The sequence below is a fragment of the Xiphophorus maculatus genome, chromosome 15 (assembly GCF_002775205.1).
Source record: "Xiphophorus maculatus strain JP 163 A chromosome 15, X_maculatus-5.0-male, whole genome shotgun sequence".
NCBI classification, from domain to species: domain Eukaryota; kingdom Metazoa; phylum Chordata; class Actinopteri; order Cyprinodontiformes; family Poeciliidae; genus Xiphophorus; species Xiphophorus maculatus.
Window position 1 is genome coordinate 4,970,789 of NC_036457.1, and position 18,032 is coordinate 4,988,820.

At 48.1% G+C, this 18,032-nt stretch overlaps 1 protein-coding gene across 6 annotated transcripts in view; it reads left to right on the plus strand.

Moving 5' to 3' along the window:
• Window positions 1–18,032, plus strand: part of LOC102238352 (collagen alpha-1(XII) chain-like) — an 80,236-nt gene that overhangs the window by 59,016 nt on the left and 3,188 nt on the right. For all 6 annotated transcript variants that reach the window (XM_023347416.1, XM_023347411.1, XM_023347413.1 and 3 more), the window contains 29 exons: window positions 665–794; window positions 1,750–1,892; window positions 3,071–3,200; window positions 3,448–3,567; window positions 3,715–3,861; window positions 3,946–4,062; window positions 5,690–5,842; window positions 6,083–6,157; window positions 6,239–6,378; window positions 7,034–7,157; window positions 7,464–7,607; window positions 8,781–8,945; window positions 9,016–9,054; window positions 9,125–9,263; window positions 9,700–9,842; window positions 10,401–10,510; window positions 11,516–11,674; window positions 12,118–12,195; window positions 13,318–13,404; window positions 13,796–13,849; window positions 13,931–14,026; window positions 14,770–14,823; window positions 15,981–16,034; window positions 16,109–16,162; window positions 16,257–16,328; window positions 16,408–16,443; window positions 17,187–17,253; window positions 17,332–17,517; window positions 17,596–17,664. In XM_023347416.1, the coding sequence (XP_023203184.1) occupies window positions 665–794; window positions 1,750–1,892; window positions 3,071–3,200; window positions 3,448–3,567; window positions 3,715–3,861; window positions 3,946–4,062; window positions 5,690–5,842; window positions 6,083–6,157; window positions 6,239–6,378; window positions 7,034–7,157; window positions 7,464–7,607; window positions 8,781–8,945; window positions 9,016–9,054; window positions 9,125–9,263; window positions 9,700–9,842; window positions 10,401–10,510; window positions 11,516–11,674; window positions 12,118–12,195; window positions 13,318–13,404; window positions 13,796–13,849; window positions 13,931–14,026; window positions 14,770–14,823; window positions 15,981–16,034; window positions 16,109–16,162; window positions 16,257–16,328; window positions 16,408–16,443; window positions 17,187–17,253; window positions 17,332–17,517; window positions 17,596–17,664 (3,085 nt within the window). The remainder of the gene's footprint in view (window positions 1–664; window positions 795–1,749; window positions 1,893–3,070; window positions 3,201–3,447; window positions 3,568–3,714; window positions 3,862–3,945; window positions 4,063–5,689; window positions 5,843–6,082; window positions 6,158–6,238; window positions 6,379–7,033; window positions 7,158–7,463; window positions 7,608–8,780; window positions 8,946–9,015; window positions 9,055–9,124; window positions 9,264–9,699; window positions 9,843–10,400; window positions 10,511–11,515; window positions 11,675–12,117; window positions 12,196–13,317; window positions 13,405–13,795; window positions 13,850–13,930; window positions 14,027–14,769; window positions 14,824–15,980; window positions 16,035–16,108; window positions 16,163–16,256; window positions 16,329–16,407; window positions 16,444–17,186; window positions 17,254–17,331; window positions 17,518–17,595; window positions 17,665–18,032) is intronic.

Sequence of the window (18,032 nt, forward strand, 5' to 3'; positions counted from 1 at the left end):
GTCTCTGTCTGTAACCCGGTCCTGATCCGGTCCAGGTCTCCCAGCTGGCCGTCCTGCTGGGATTCGCTCCCAGCCCAGTAAACCAGTCAGGGCTTCCAGTCCCGAGACCCGATCCGGGACCAGGACCCGATCTGGCCCAGAAGTCCTTTTTGTTGTTTTTGTTCATTTTAACAATGTTTTGTTTATTTTATTATATTTTTATCATTAATTTCATGAATTTTACTGAGAGCGTTCTGCACATCTGGTTCCCATTCTCCTCACTTTTACATTTTTAACTTTTATACATTTTTTGTATTATTAATAATTGTTAATTATATTTATTAAATAATAAATGTTTTATTTATTATTAATATTTTTTTGTTTATTATTAGTATTTATTTACATTTATTTCCGTGTTGGTGGTTCCCATGACGTCAGCTCTGGTCTTTGGCCCATAAATGGCGTTCTGGGCCGAGCCTGGAGAACCTGGCGACCCGTGTTGCTAGGAAACACGGCGGGCAGAAGAGCGGGGCGGTTAGCGTTAGCTCTGATGAACTTCCTGTCTCAGAGTTTTCTAAGCCGGACCGAAGTGATTGTTTCTGGAATCTGAGCCGAAGTCGGTTCTGGAAAATCGAGCAGAACTGGACCTCATTTCCTGTTTTTGCTTTCTCTCTGGTCCTGGAAGGTTCTGATTCCCGGAAGCATCACCAACGCCTACCTGGACAACCTAATCCCGGACACGCCCTACGCCATCACCGTCTCAGCGCTGTACGCCGACGCTGAGGGGGCGCCGGTCAAGGGCGACGGCAAAACACGTAAGAACCCGACCGAATGCAGAACCGGCCCGGTTCTGGTTCTCTGCAACCAAATCACTGAGAGTTATTGAAAGAACCGGGTCAGGAGAACCGCACTTTAAAGCAAAACAGGATTCCTGTAAAAAATTAGATTGTCATTTTTAGGTAAATAATTTATTTCTTCCTTTATAATCTGTAATGTGATTAATCAGAATAAAATAATAAACAGTAACAGAGAAAAAATGGAGAAATGCATTTTATTTTCCACTGATGTTTAATCTTTGCCTCACCATGACAACCATGACAAACATTATCACAGCATAAAACCGTCACAAACAGAGCCTGAAACAACAACGTCCAAAATTCACATCCTACAAATTCAAATGGCGTAGATTAATTACTTAAAGTTCAATTTAGTCTAATTTTAGTTTATACCACAGCAGTTAATATTTAACTCAGATGTATTTTCATAAACTATGTGACAAGGTTATTTGCTTTGGTTATTTTTTATTAATTTTCATTTATTTTTATTGGTCTTTATAATTTTATTTTTAATGGCCATTTTTTGTTTACATTAGTAATTTATATTTTTAAATGTATTAACATTTTTAATGTTTATTTAAAAAATTTTATTGGTATTTTTCTTTATTTAATTTTTAAAGATTTCATTAAAATGTTAGATCATAATTTTTATTTATCTACTTTTATTCATTTATTTTTATTTGATAAAATTGGTTAATGATCATTTTCAAACTTTAAAAGTTCCTGATATTTTTTCTTTTTGTTTTCGTTGACGCCGAGTCGTTGATGTGATTCGCTGAGTTTCAGTTTCCAGACAGAATAAAAACCAGAATCACCTGCAGACAGAAACTAAAGGGAGCCGGACAACGTCCCTGTGGCGCTCCGGACAGACTTCCTCTCCCTGCAGGTTTCAAATCCCAGGTGTTTTTTCCAACCGTGTGTGTGTGTGTTCCAGTGCCCCGAGCCGGCCCTAGGAATATGCGCGTGTACGACGCCACCACCAGCAGCCTGACGATCGGCTGGGACCACGCCGAGGGCCCGGTCCGCCAGTACAGGATCGCCTACGCTCCCATGACCGGAGACCCCATCACAGAGTTTGTGAGTTCAGCTTTCTGCCTTGGACTGGAAACAGGAATCGATAAAAACCCGAAAGGTAGACCAGCGGTTCTGGTTCTGTTAGCAGAACCTGGGCTGAGATCCAGACGGAGGAGTCTCAGCTGAAGTCATTCTAGCTCTCGGCACAAACTGCTTCGTTAAAACCCGTCTGCTGAAAACAAATGGTCTGTTTTTACGCTCTGGCTTTGTTTTGGGTAAACTCTGCTGACGTTGCGGCTAAGCTATGCGGTGAGGTCACTTCCCAGGACTCCCTGGCCTCCTCCAGCCTATGAATCACCATTAGCGCGGCTAATTACGGCCTCTGTTGGACCAACACTGTCACGAGGAGCATAATGACGTTATTAATAGCTCTGGGAACTCCCGGTGAGTCGCTGCAGACTGAGCAGAACCTCTGCGGTCCAGAACCGTTAGCTTCACCAGAAGTGCCAACCGTTCTGCAGTGACTCAGCTTTTGGTCCCACAGGAATTTAAGCTGTAAAATTCCAGTTTTCCTCATTAAAACAGTCTTTAATTTAATTACGCTGCTGTTGCTGGAAATCCACATGCCACTGTTGGACAACATGCTGCTAACAGCACTTAGCTGACATTAGCCTTTTGGCTAATTTTAGCTTACATGTTAGTGTTTGCGTACTGAATGGAGTACGCTGATGTTAGTCAACATGTTAGTAATAACCTACATCCTGATGATAGCAGTTAACTTTCCATTAGCATTGTAGCTAATTTGGATTTAGAAGCTAAACTTAACAAATTGAATGGAATAACTCAATGCTAGTCAACATGCTATCAATACCCTACATAATATTGACATAATTTTAGCTAACATAAGCACTTTACCTAAACTTAGCTATCACACTTGATTACATATTAGATGGAGTCCATAACTGAAGGTCAACATGCTACTGATAGCCCTCATGCTAATGAGAGCATTTAAGCTAAAATTAGCATTTTAGTTAATTTTGATATGCATGCTAAACTTAGCACTTACATTCAGGGTCTTCCTAATAAAACAGAATAAAAAGCAGATGAAGTCCAAAAACTTCAGAACCTCAGTGGAAGTGTTGAGCCAAATCTCCTGAACCGGAGAACCAAAGTGGCTCAGTAGAACATCTTAAACCCTGCTCTGTGAAACTGTGACGCCTTTCTGTCTCCTGATGTCCCAGACAATGGTTCCAGGGAACCGGAACAACGCCATGCTGCCCAATCTGCTCCCAGACACGCCCTACAACATCACCGTGGAGGCCATCTATGCCGAGGGGCCCGGAGGGTCCCTGAACGGGATCGGACGGACAAGTGAGGAAGCCCAGCCTGGCTCAAAACCGCTAGCTTAGCAAGAACCGTTAGCTTAGCGAGTAGCTAATGGGATATAAAAGCTGTTAGCTTAGCGAGTAGCTAATGGCGTATCAAAACCGTTAGCTTAACAAGTAGCTAATGGCATATAAAAGCTGTTAGCTTAACGAGTAGCTAATGGTGTATCAAAACCGTTAGCTTAGCTCTTCCAGATCCACTGGAATTGACGGCTCCTCTCCCGTCTCTCCAGTCGGCATGCTGAGTCCCAGAAACCTGCGGGTCTCAGATGAGTGGTACACCAGGTTCCGGGTGTCCTGGGAGCCCGTCTCTGCTCCGGTTCAGGGATACCGGCTCACCTACTCGCCTCAAGGTGAGCGCTGCTCCATCTGTCTCACCTGGTTCCTCTGGTTCCTCTGTTTCCTGTGGTTCCTTTGGTTCCTGTGGTTCCTCTGGTTCCTCTGTTTCCTCTGTTTCCTCTGGTTCCTGTTGGATCTAGCAGCCTCTGTTGTGTTTCCAGGTAAGAACCAGCCTGTGGACTTCTTTGTGGGTGACGTCACCTCGTTCACTCTGACCAACCTGGAGCCTGGAACCACCTACGATGTGAAGGTTCTGGCTCAGTACAACACCGGCATCAGCGCGCCGCTCATGGGAGAGGGAACCACGCGTAGGTCCCACCCAGATGCATGATGGGAGTTCAGGTTAACATGGAGGCTGCTGTCATGATGGCTTGTTGTTCTGATCACTGCAGTTTATCTGAACGTCACCAACATCGAGACCTACGACGTCGGCCATGACAGCTTCTGCATCAAGTGGAGTCCGCACCGCGCGGCAACGTCCTACCGCATCAAACTCAACCCTGTGGACCGTAAGTCGCCTCCCTCTTTAGTCCACACACTGCCTGGAAACATCCTGGAACTTCCTGGAAACATTCTGGAAACATCCTGGATTATTGATCAACAATTTTATCTTCTATTATTATTATTTTTACTATTATTATGGTCTTTAGTATTACTATATTTGGTCATAGTAATAACAGAAAACATGTTAATTGTAACAACAGTTTAATTTTATCTTTAGAACATAAACATAATGTTATATGTAACTTTTATTATTACTATTCCTCAAGGTAGGAACAGTTGTTTTTTATTATTAAATTTTATCATGATTTATTACTTATAATACAATATTAATTATATTATTTACATGTAAACTTGGTATTATTGTTATTATTATTGGTTATAGTAGTAATAGAGATTATTTTAATAGTAATAGTGAAATCATTTTGCTTGTGATTTCCATTTTATCTTTATTGTTTCTGTTATATAATTACCTTGATAACAAAGTAATAACCTGATTTATTGTGTAATTTTATTGTTTGTTGGATGATAATAATGTATCAACAGTTGTATAAATATTATTAACAGTGATAATAGTAATAAATAATATCGATGAAGTCCATATGGATCAGAGGAGGACATGTTGTTCCCCTCGGGACGAGCCGGTGTGGCCGGTTCTCCGACCTTTGACCTGGACTGGATCATGCAGAAGCGGTTCTGGTTCCGACCCCCGGCAGCTGGAACCGGGTTTGGGTTTGACAGGAATCCGTGGTGTTGGTTCCCTCCAGCTCTCTGAGGCCCATCTGGTTCCTGTTGCTGCTCAGACTCGGGTTTGGAGATGAAGCATCGCTGGATGTGTTAGTCGTTAGCCGTCCGAGTTGCCGGAACAAATCGATTTGTGTGAAGGTGGAGAACCGCACAGACGGAGAACCGCAGACAGACGGAGACTCTGCTGGGAGCCTGTCCAGTGAAACCAGTGGCTTCTCCAGAGAAACAAAGGCTCAGTGTGAGGAAGAAGCTGGCAGCTCTCATCTGCAGTTGGCTAGCTTCCTGATGTCAGCCTGAAGGTGGGATTCATCGGTGTTCCGGTGAGCAGCAGCTGGTCGTCACAGATCCATCCTGTTCCCAGAACGCTTTCAGCTCATCCGGACCTGAAGACTGCTAAGCGCTGCGTTTAGCACTTTTAGCTCTCCATAAATCAATTCTTCTGGATAAATTCTAAAGCGCTAATTTAATCGGCTGTTTCATAAACTTTCAGTTGAATAAAATTTGGCGTTTGTATTGAAGTTTTGGTTGACTTTAGGAGTTCCTCAAGTAGTTTGATATTTGTATTCATGCTCTTATTTTGAAGTCAGTTTATGTAGCAGTTCAGTTTCTCCTCCTCAACTTTATTGGACAAAAGCTAAAATCATGCAGCTTTTGGATCAATCAGTGAGAGATACTCAACAGCTAAAACACTGAGGCATGCTGGGAACCAACAGTGTGGAGTTTAGCGATTTAGCATTAGCTTCTGCTTAATATCATGTTGGCTTAGCATTAATGGCTGGTTCCACTTGGTTCTGGTTGGTTCCACTTGGTTCTGGTTGGTTCCTGTTGGTTTCTGTTGGCTCCAGTCGGTTCCTGTCTCTGACCCGTTCCCGTGTTCATCTTCCTCAGCCTCCAGTTTGGGTCAGCAGGAGGTCACCATCCCGGCCGGCCTGCCCCAGTACTGCTTCGACGAACTCTCTCCGGACTCTCTGTACACGGCCACCGTCTTCGTTCAGACTCCCAACCTGGAAGGTCCAGGAGTCAGCGCCAAGGAGCGGACACGTGAGTCCAGAAGGTTGCTGAACTGTTGGTGGTTCTGCTCGGTTCTGAAACATCTTGTTCATGTTGCAGAACCGAGTCTTCAGTTCTAGTTTGCTGGAGTAAGGTGACATTTTCCTGCATTTTTTTTGCTACAGTGAGATTAAAATATGAACCAAAGTCAAACTGGGTTCCTTAGCTGCAACTGGTTTGTTGCTGGTTCCGGTTTATTGATCACATGTTGGTTATTCTGTTTGCTCACAGTGGTGAAACCGACTCCGGTTCCGACTCTGCCCCCGACCCCGACGCCGCCCCCCACCATCCCACCTGGATGGGCAGGTGAGTCTGGAGCAGAGAGAGAGTTTACCTGGGCGAGAAGCGGTTCTGATCTTTGTTTTGTGTGTGTGTGTGCGTGTGCAGTGTGTAAAGGAGCCAAAGCAGACGTTGTGTTCGTCATCGACGGCTCCTGGAGCATCGGGGAGGAGAGCTTCACCAAGGTCATCCACTTCGTCTCCAGCATCATCGCCGCCTTCGACGTCGTCGGACCGTCAGGGATGCAGGTCAAAGTTCAAACATCATCATTCATCTGAAAATCATTGATAAATCATTTCATAATCTGCTGATCAGCAAATTATTTATATTTAAAATAAAGGAAATTATATTATTAGATTTTTACACATAAATGATTTTCACATAAAGATTCAAACAAAATAAATAGAATAAATAAATCTTTGATGGATGCAGAACACGATTAGAGCCACTAACAAAATCTGACTCTTTTCTCACAATTTAATTCTGAAAAAAAAAAACTTAAGAAAGATTTTTTTTGTGGCCCTGATTCTGTTCCATAGCGATGGGATGTATTATATTTATATACAAATATTATCATAAGGTCACATTTCAAGAATAAATATTTTAATCTTTGTAAAATAATCTAACTTAAACAGTAAAGCTTCACATTGCACAGATTTTCCTTCCACTCAACTTTCCATTTTAATACAGCGCTCCCTGTATCACATGCTCACTACAAAACATTTCTGTTGAATTCATTTGAATTGTTGCTGTGATGTGATGAGAAGCAGAAGGTTTGCTTTCCACTCACTGTAAAACAGAACCGGCCGTGTTTAGTTTATCCTGGATCTCCGTCGGCGAGGATCTGGATTCATTTCTGGATTCTGATGAAGTTCTGTTCTGATGAAGCCGCTCCTCTTCCAGGTTTCCTTCGTTCAGTACAGCGACGGCTCAAAGACCGAGTTCAAGCTCAACTCATACACAGACAAAGGCGTCGCCATGGCAGCGGTGCATCACATCCGCTACCGAGGAGGAAACACCAAGACAGGTGTGTTTGGGTGGTCTGGTCTGGTCTGGTCTGGTCCGGTCCAGTCCCGGTCCGGGTCCTGGTCCTGGTCCCTGTCCGGTCCTGTCCTGGTCCAGTCCGGTTCGGTCCGGGTCCTGGTCCCTGTCCGGTCCTGTCCTGGTCCGGTCCAGGTCCGGGTCCTGGTCCCTGTCCGGTCCTGTCCTGGTCCGGTCCAGTCCAGGTCCAGTCCGGGTCCCTGTCTGGTCCAGGTCTGGTTCGGTCCAGGTCCGGTCCTGGTCCCGGCCCGTCTGTCTCCAGCCGGCCGCTCTAACCTGTGGGTGTGAACAGGCGAGGCGCTGAAGCACACGTATGAGAAGGCGTTCTCGGTGGAGAACGGGATGCGGAGGAACGTCCCCAAGGTGGTCGTGGCCATCACGGACGGCCGGTCACAGGATGAGGTGAAGAAGAACGCCGCCAAGCTGCAGCATGCAGGTAACCGCCGCCACAGGCTCTCCCCAACGCCGCCGCCGCCGCCGCCGATTGGCTCAGGGAAACTTAGACCTAAAACATCTGCTGAGTCTAAATGTGGCCGTTTGTCAGCTTGCTGGATTTGACTGTTTGCTGATGATGCAGCGATTTACGGCTCTGTTTCCTCCTAAAGGTTTATTATCCACGCTACCAGCAGAGGGCACTAATGTGCTAGTAGAGGAGCTATTTTTTTGTTTGTTTGCTAACTTTGAAAACATCTAGCGCAAAGTGCTAATTTACTCAGCTGTTTGGTAAACATTCAGCTAAAGGAAGTTTTATGTAGTTTTGGTTATCAGCTGTTATCAGATATTTATATTCACGCTCTTATTTTGAAGTTGGTGAACACTGTTTTATGCACTTCCTGCAGCGCAAACTGTACAGGTCGGTGTGTAATTACACATGTAACCCTGCAGAGGGCGACATACTGTGTAGTACAGTAAGTCCAGTCCTCCAGAGCCGTCCTGTAACTTTGAGATACATCTTTACTCCAAAAGACTGGGACGGACTCAGAACCGGCCTGCAGCGGTCCGATCATCTGATTCAGGTCTGCTGGAGCAGGAAGCAGCCGAGAGCTGCAGGACGGCTGTGGAGAGCCTGAGCACCGCTGGGCTGGTACAGCATATTGTGTCATTGACACATGGTTGAAGTTAGCGCTTTAGCATTAGCTTCTGCTACATGCTGCATTGGTACAGCGCTTTAGCATTAGCTTCTGCTACATGCTGTATTGGTACAGCGCTTTAGCATTAGCTTCTGCTACGTGCTGTATTGGTACAGCGCTTTAGCATTAGCTTCTGCTACATGCTGTATTGGTACAGCGCTTTAGCATTAGCGGAACTAGCTTTGTAGCGCTCCAGGCTAACAGCTGGAAGTTATTTGTTGCTGCTTATCTTTTGGACCCTGAGGGAACCAGGAACTGTTTCTCTCTGGGAAGCCATTTTGTGTCCGTTATTGTCTCCATGTTGACCCAAACATCTGGACGTCCTCAGTTTCACCAAATGGACCAAAATGTCCAAAGTCTGAACTTTTCCAAACTTACATCAGGATTCCTCTGATCTGAGGTTGTTTCAGATGTTGGAGACAGAAATCAATGAGGTTCTGACCCGTGGTTCTGGTTCTGACCCCTGGTTCTGCGCCCAGGTTACAGCGTTTTCGCCATCGGCGTGGCGGACGTGGACTTCGTGGAGCTGCAGGAGATTGGCAGCAAGCCGAGCGACAGACACGTGTTCGTGGTGGACGACTTCGACGCCTTCGACTCCATCAAGGAGAATCTGATCACCTTCATCTGCGAAACGTCGACTTCCTGTCAGTCCGCCTCCGTTTCTGCCTCACACTCTGAAACCGTTCCCCAATGATCGCTCTGTTCCCTCCGCAGCCTGTCCTCTCATCTACCTCAACGGCTTCACCTCACCTGGTGAGTTCTAGCTTCAGGTGGACCGGGTCAGAACCCTGCTCCTCCTCTTCATCCTCCTCCTCTTCCTCAGGGTTCAGGATGCTGGAGGCCTTCAACCTGACGGAGAAAACCTACAGCTCCGTCCCCGGCGTCTCCATGGAGCCCGGATCCTTCAACAGCTACACGGCGTACCGGCTGCACCGCAACGCCTTCCTGACCCAGCCCAGCACGTGAGTCTCAGCCGGGCCGCCGGGTCTGCTCACTGGTTCTGGTCCAGAACCGATGACCTGGTTCTGGTCCAGATTTATGTTGCGTTAAAGCTGCTTCTCCATGCTAACCAGAGGACCTGAGGGTTCTGGAAGGCAGGCCCAGCAGCAGCAGATCTATGCTGTGTTTTCTGGATGTTCTCCAGGCGCTGACACCCCTGCATTGATTTGTTGTGACTGTTCAGAGATTGGCTGGTTCAGAGGCACCTGGTGACATCACAATATGGTAGTCATGGTAACTGATCTCAGTGCTATAGCAGTGACAGCTTATAGAAATGAGAGGAGTCCCTGGACTGAGCCCTGGGGAACCCCACATGTGATTCAGTCCAATAGGGCCAAAGCATTCTAACTGAGCGACTCTATGGCAGCTTCTAGTTTCAGCTCTATGTTTCCTGAGCAGAGAGCTCCACCCAGACGGCCTCCCTGACACCTACACCATCATCCTGATGTTCCGCCTGCTGCCCGACTCGCCCGCCGAGCCCTTTGACCTCTGGCAGGTCTCCTCCAAGGACCACAAGCCTGAGACCGGCGTCACCGTGGACGGTGAGTCCGCCGCAGTGCTGCAGGGCAACACAGAGCAACACAGGGCAACACAGGGTAAATCAGAGCAACTCAGAGTGAATCAGAGCAACACAGGGTGAATCAGAGCAACACAGGGCTCTGCAGCTGGGCTTCAGAACCTGCAGAGCAGTGTTGGTAAACAGGCTCATGAAGTCATGGCGGCACTATATTGGTGATGCTACGCTAATGATGCTACGCTAATGATGCCACACTAGCTACAGTATACTAGCAACACTTCGATGGCAGAGCTATGCTAGAGACTCTATGCTAATGACGCTATTCTAGTGACGTTACTATGTTGATGCTATGCTAGCAGTCCTCAGCTAGCGATGCTATGCTAGCAGTGCTCAGCTAGCGATGCTATGCTAGTGGTGCTCATAAAGCTCCAGTTGATTCTCCTTGCTTCCAGTTAAAACCTATCAGATTCCTTAATATCTTGGTTTTGACATCTGACTGAACAAATTCCTTATTCTGAACAGATTTTTTTATCTTGAACAGTTCTTCTGTCTCTGATCTGAACAGTTCTTCTCTCTCCTCCAGGTTCTGCTCAGACCGTTTCGTTTTACAATAAGGACGAAACCGGAGAAATCCAGAGAGTCACGTTTGACCACAGCCTGGTGAGGAAGATTTTCCATGGCAGCTTCCACAAGGTAAGCCGTCCAGGCCCCTCCCCCACCCGCTGCTGCTCACATCAGAACGTCTGAATCATGAAACGTTTTCCTGCTCTGAGGAGAAAAACGTGAGGGGGGGCGTCTCTTTGTTCCTCCCAGTCCTCCCAGTCCAGATGAGAAAATGGAGCGCTAACATCTGAGGAGGTCAGACTGCGCCCCCTGCAGGTTACAGGCAGCGCTGGGCGCAAAAGGCAACGCTCGTGTCGATGAACCATTCCCAGAGAGCCAGACCATCCATAAATATATCAGGAATATTCCACAGCGCCGTTATTTTTTATCCAAATATATCCCAGGAAACATTTGATGTTTTGATACGTAAACAATGAATTCTTCCCATAAACCGTTTAGTTTTTATTCATTAGATGTGAGAGTTGCTGCTAAACGCTTCATGTCTGACTTCATGACGATTAGTAATAAACACACAGCAGCGATGTTCAGTTAGCCACTTCCTGCCGCCAGGCGCCACTTCCTGCTGCCACTTCCTGCCGCCAGGCACCACTTCCTGCTGCCACTTCCTGGTGCCGTTGTGCTGCAGGAAGTGAGCAGTAAATAACCAACAGGATGTTTGGGATTCCAGTGGCCTGAGAAACGGGTTCAGTAAACCCAGTGGCGGTTCTGGAGAGGAGGCGACCCGGTCCGGTTGTCCTCTGGTTCTGCGCGGCACCTGAAGGTTTTTCTGATCTCAGATCAAAGTTCTGGACTCAGTTCCTCCTTTGTTCTGGTTCCAAGTCCAGTCAGGGTTTTCCAGGAAACCTTGATTCATGTTTCCTGTAAATCAGTCCGAGTGAGATGCTGTCAGTGTGATCCTATCTGTGTTTTCCAGTTAAACCTAGGCTCAGGTTCTGGAGCTCAGGCCCGGTTCTGATCTCTATGGGTTCAAACCATTAGATGTTCTCACAGAAACTGAGATGTTTTACTCTGACATGTGAACCAGAACCAGAACCGGGCCCAGAAGGCCCACTGACCCGTTTTCTCCTCCCTCAGCTCCACATCCTGGTTTCCTCCAACAGCGTGAAGCTGAAGGTCGACTGCCAGGAAGTGGAGGAGAAGAAGACGAAGGCGGCCGGCAACGTGTCCAGAGACGGTTACCAGGTTCTGGGCAAGATGACCAAGTCCATCGGGTCCAAGGGCCAGTCGGCTACGGTGAGTCAGTGGCCCCCGAACCACCACCAGGAACCCTGGACCCGGCCAGGAGAAACCATTTCATCCCCAACTGTCTGGAAACATACAACTAAATATCAGAGCAGAAACAGACAGATTATCACCGGTACAGGCAAGAGGATGTGACATGAGGCATGGAATAAATCATAATAATGTGAAATAAATCATAATAATATGGAATAAATAACAATAATATATAGAATAAATCACAATAATGTATAAAGTATAAAGATATATTAATATATAATTATCTATAGTAATATATAAATATCAGTAATATATAAAGATCTATAATAAACTATGAGGAAGCGACAGCAGCAGGTCTGGATCGCAGGCTGCAGTAACTGGATCCAGACCTGCTGCTGCTGTTCCTGTTCACGGATCAGAACCGTGTCCAACATCATGTTGTTCTGTTCCCTCCTCAGTTCCAGCTCCAGATGTTTGACATCGTCTGCAACCTGGCCTGGACCAGCCGGGACCGCTGCTGCGACCTGCCCTCCACGGTGAGAGTCTTTCACCCTGCAGCCGTCGGCTGGCCCGATCTTTGCTGCTGCACTTGGAGCTCAAAACCCGCAGGGTTCTGTTCCTGACCCGGTTTCCCTCTGAGGTTCTGTTGGGTTTGTTCCAGAACTTACAGGTCACTTTCAGAATAAGGGTCGTATCTTGTTCGTTCTGGAACCCGAAGGTTCCTAGTCTGCATCTCTGGACCAGAGCTCAGGTTATGGGAACTTGCAAGTCAGTCCGGTCCGGTCCAGTTCGTTCCCCTGGAGGTTCTGGACGGTCAGGCTGCTTTAGGCTGATGGCGGTTCCGTTTGGACCCAGACTGAGCCGATCAGCGATCTCTGAGGAAACGTGAGCTGTAAATTCATCAAAACCGGTTTTACCGACAGTACCTGAACGTCCCATCGGCTCAACAACCAGAGAGAGCAACGTCCCGTCTGCAGCTCAACGTCCCGTCTGCAGCTCAACGTCCCGTCTGCAGCTCAACGTCCCGACTGCAGCTCAACGTCCCGACTGCAGCTCAACGTCCCGACTGCAGCTCAACGTCCCGACTGCAGCTCAACGTCCCGACTGCAGCTCAACGTCCCGACTGCAGCTCAACGTCCCGTCTGCAGCTCAACGTCCCGTCTGCAGCGCAACGTCCCGACTGCAGCTCAAAACAAGGAAACACAGCCGACATGTTTGGCTGGAGTCTCCAGAGCTTTTGAGAGTTTCACAGGAAAATGTGGAGGAAGGAAAAACTGCAGCTCAGCATGAAGATTTTCTGAAAGAAGCAACTAATGGCATAGCAGCTAACATCGTAGCAGCTAACAGCTGATTTAAAGAGTCTATTCATGTAAACCTAACAGAACTTTTTTTCCAGTCTGAAGTTCTGGCTGAGCTGATCAGGCTGCTTTCTGCATCACGTTTTCCTTCCACTCAACTTTCCATTGACCTTCAGCAGCTTCCTCTCAGATTGAAACAGGAATGGATGCGCTGCTGACAGATAGAACTTTCACTTCTGGAAGCAGAACTCTGATCAGTTCTGCTTCCGGTTGAGAACCAGAACTATAGGCGGTTTGGTACCAGTTTCCTCCGTCTGGGTCGCATTGACCTTTGACCTTTGACCTGTGTTTGTCCTGCAGAGAGATGAGCTGAAGTGCCCCGCCCTGCCCAACGCCTGCACCTGCACGTCGGAGGCCAGCGGCCAGCCGGGTCCCCAGGGGCCGGTGGTGAGTCAGCGCTCAGGCCCGCTTCACAAACCCGGCAGAACCGCCCATCTGGAACCGGCGGTTCTGGAGACTCTGGAATCGGACCGGAACCGATGATGCAACCATTCAGCAAACACAGGAAGGATGCAACATGCTGCAACTTCTGACCGGCAACATGTTGCCTCTGGTTGCTGCAACATGTTGCCCCTGGTTGCATCATTCATGTGTTCATGTTGCGATTCCTGTCGGCTCTGTCGACGATCAGAAGGTTTTCATACAACAGAGACTCGACTGCTGCAGCAACTAGAGGTTGCTGCAGCAACTTGCTGCATTGTGTTGCTGCAGCAGGTTGCTGCAGCGTGTTGCTGCTGCAGCAGCCTGGCCTCCTGCAGCTTGCTGTGTGTCCCCGCAGGGCGCTCCCGGCAGTAAGGGGCCCCGAGGTGAGCGAGGCGAGGCCGGAGCTTCGGTGAGTTTCTCTGATCAAAGATCCTCTCCGCTGCAGGACGCTCCACTCGTTACATGTTTCATTCTGCTCTCTGTGCCTCAGGGGCCGGCGGGGCCGCCAGGAAACATCGGATCCCCGGGGCCCATGGGTCTGCCCGGCCCCCAGGGGCCCAGTGGCATGTCCATCCCTGGAGAGGCCGTAAGTCCGACTCACACACCTGGAACACACCTGGACTTCCTGTCAGATTTTAACATCCATCAGTTTCCTGTGAAACCGAAAAGGAAAAAGATTCTTTATTGTTACCATAAACCCCTCGGTCAGTTCTGACCCGGTCGGTTGGTCGGTTCTGACCCGGTCAAAAAGGGAATCCTGATATGTTCTGCTGGCAGTTTTTCCTTCCACTAACTGCAGGCAACAGATTCTCCTCCATGTTGCTCCGAATCGTTTAAACCCGACCGGTTTCCAGAGGATCGGAGCTTCATGATGCTGGAGGTTAACTTCAGAACCAGAACCGATGCCGTCAGCCTCAGAGGATTTTATTTTGTAGTTGTCAGTTTGATCATGAATCAAGTTTTTCCGAATAAGGTCATCATATTCCTGACCGGACCGGGTCGAATCGGGTCAGATCAGACTGGGTTGGACCTTTTGGGATGAAGTCCGATCCGATTAGGAAGAGGAATCCTGAGGAACATTCCTGATGAAAAGTTAATCAGGAAATTTCCAGCGTTCCCTGCTGAAACTCTGGGAGAACGCGGATCCTCAGAAAGGTTCTGATCCGACTGCAGCAGCAGTCCGGCTGCTTCTGCAGAATCCTCCGGATCTGTAGAGCTACATCTACCAGAATTCAGAGGATCAGGATTGAACCTGGATCAGAACCGGATGGGTTCTGCTGTCAGTGGACCGGGCGGTTCTGATCCGACTCCCTCTGCTGTCGTCCTCAGGGTCGGCCGGGACCGAAGGGAGAACCCGGAGACTCCGGCCTGCCGGGACAGAAGGTAAGCCCGGTTCTGCTCCGGTTCTGGACCGGAAGCAGATATAACTTATGTTCTGACAACCGGACCGGATCCGGGCAAAAAGCCTGAACCGTAAAATCCCCATTACTTGGTCTCTGACACTAACGACAATAAACCACGTAATATACTTGAAAACAAGGTAAAAACATTGTCCGTTAGAATGGATGAAAAATGTTTAAATACTTAAATAGCACATTTTTACAAGAAAAATGTCTAGCATAAGCTAAAGCTAATGTTAGCCACAAAGTTTAAAGAAAGTAAAACTTTGTATCTGTGAACGTATAACAAGACGAACATCTTAAAACTTTTCTCCAGCTACATGTTGGGGCTTCAGATCGATGTTCATCATTAACTGTTACCTTGGAAACACCCAGTGGAAAGAGACATTTTCACCAGACTGGAAACGATCGAGCCGCTTTTCCCCGAACGCAGAAACTGAGGAGCAAAGAGCCCATTGGGTCAAAGTTTGTTGTTAGTGTAGGAACACACTTCCTGTTTAGAATCGTGCATCTGCTGGTTACCGTGGGAACTGCAGCGCCTCTGACGTTAATCCAGCTGCAGCTTTAATCTGGAGTAACAGAGACGGAGCCAGAGCTCATGATGGGAAGGTTCTGATGGCGGTCCGATCAGAACCTTCCTGCTGCTGATCCAAACAAAAAAACAGAGGAATGAGAGGAGCCCGGAATTACAGGGTGGAAGGAAGATTTGGGATTATTTTAGATTATTTAGAGACGTAAAAACCCAAACATTTAGTTCCAGAACCGGATCGGACCTTCAGGACCTTCAGGAGCCTCCAGGTTGGTTCTGACCCAGTTTTTGTTCAGCTAGAACCAGAACCAGACGTTTACAGCTCCAGATTCTCAGTTTTAAAGAAACAATCCAACAGCAGAACCTCTCTGAATCCGATCAGAACCAGCTGGACCTGATGGTTCTGATCTGCAGGTGAACCCGCTCCGACAGAACCAAGTCATTAATCACTCCCAGCCAACCCGACCCGTAGATTGGGTATGGACCGGATTACCATACTAATAAATCAGAAACATCAGAGGAGCCGCAGAGTTCTGACAAACGACCCGGTACCGGGTCCAACACCTCTGGGTCCGGACAGCAGAACTTCAACTTGTTCTCTGGTTCCGCAGGGTTCTCCTGGTGCCGTCGGTCCCGTTGGACCCGTCGGACCTTCTGGAGTGAGGGTGAGTACCGAGCGGCTCGGTTCTATCAGAACACAGGAAGTTCTGGTTCTGAAGCCTGGTTCTCCTGTTTCCAGGGACCTTCAGGAAAGGAGGGACCAGCTGGACCCAGAGGACCACCAGGACCCATGGTGAGACCGCCAGAGGTTCTGGACCTGCTGGACCTACTGGACCTGCTGGACCTACTGGACCTACTGGACCTGACCTCTGTGTGTTTCCTTGCAGGGCCCTCCAGGAACTCCAGGAATTCAAGGCCCTTCAGGACAGCCTGGGAACCCCGGGGATCTTGGTCCCTCGGTGAGTGTCGGGAATCTCAGAACGTTTCTGGAGTTCTGCCGTTGAAGGTCCAAATGTTCTGGTTCTGTTCTGCTTCCAGGGAGCCGTCGGTCCAAAAGGAGACAAAGGAGAGCGGGTGAGTCCGGTCGTCTCCAGCTGAACACGTCAGAATAACAAAAAAAACATTTCTTTATTTACTGTTCACCTGCGCAATGCATTCTGGGACGTTAACGCTGTTCGGTAAAAATGGACTGGAGGCAAAAAACGTCCAGAAAAACTGCCGTTAAACACGACGTTGGCTCAAACTAGCTCACTTCACACCATTAGCGGGAGCCGTAGAGCTAACACCGTTAGCAGGAGCCATAGAGCTAGCACCTTTTGATGGAGCTGTAGAGCTAACAACGTTAGCGGGAGCCGTAGCGCTAACACCGTTAGAGCTAATACCGTTAGCAGGAGCCGTAGAGCTAGCACCTTTAGATGGAGCCGTAGAGCTAACACCGTTAGCGGGAGCCATGAGGAGTTATTTTTTGAGAAAGTTTTATTTCAAATGTAAAAAGATTGAGATTGTTTAGTGCCGTCAGTAGGTGCTATGTAGCTAAAACCGTTAGCCATTTTCTTGATTAGGAAGCTGCAATCAGAAGAAATCTTCGTCTTGGGATTTTGTTCCGTCTCGCTCCTCTTCCTCAGTTTGTTCCTCTTTATCTCCTCATTGTTTCTGTTTTCTTCTGTTTCAATGCGCTCTGGTCCAAAAGCCTGAAGGTTAATCATTCTGCTGTAGTGGCTAGCATACATCATGTTGCAGGAAGCACGCTAACGTCAACAACATGTCGTCATGGTGATTTTATCAGACTCTAAGCCGGCTGCTCTGTGTTGCCGCAGGGCGACTTCGCCCCCCAGAACATGATGCGCTCCATCGCCCGCTCAGTCTGCTCCCAGCTGGTCAGCGGTACGTAGCCGCCGCTAAGCTAAGCTAAGCTCCACCCCCTGCTGGTTCTGCTCAGGAATACTCTCCGTTCTGTTTCAGACCAGATGAGCCGGGTCAACACCATGCTGAACCAGATCCCCAACGAGAACCACCGCAGCAGCAGTCCGGGCCCCCCGGGGCCGCCGGGGCTGCCGGGCAGGCAGGGGCCCCGCGGGGAGCCCGGCGCCGGAGGCAGGAACGGGTTCCCCGGCAGCCCAGGCCAACCCGGCCAGCAGGGCGAGAGAGGTAGGTCCGGAACCGGAACTGGAACCAGAACCAGAACCCGGTGAGGACGGATCAACATGTGACCTGCGGTGTGTTCAGGTCCCGCAGGAGAAAAAGGCGACCGAGGAGTCCCAGGAGTCGGACAGAAAGGACCCAGAGGGCCGCCAGGTACCAGAACCCAGAACAGAACCAGACTGCTGAGAGATCAGCTGTTCACACGCTGGTTTACCAGATAATTAATCTGGATTATTAAACCAGATGAAATTAAGCCAGTGATCTTAGATTAGAGTCATCCTGAACTTTTATTGTTTATAAATAATTCATTTGTTTGCTCCATTAACAGTCACTATGCAGTTAATGGTCGTCATAGCAACCAGGACCTTTCTGGTCCCACCCAGAATCAGCATCAGTGTTTATGTTCTGGATGTTTGTAGAAACGGAACCAGGAAAGAGGCAAAGCTTTTATTTTGAAAAGTATCTGAAGGATAAATTATTCTCTATAGAATATTGATCATACTTTAGAAAAAAAACCATAT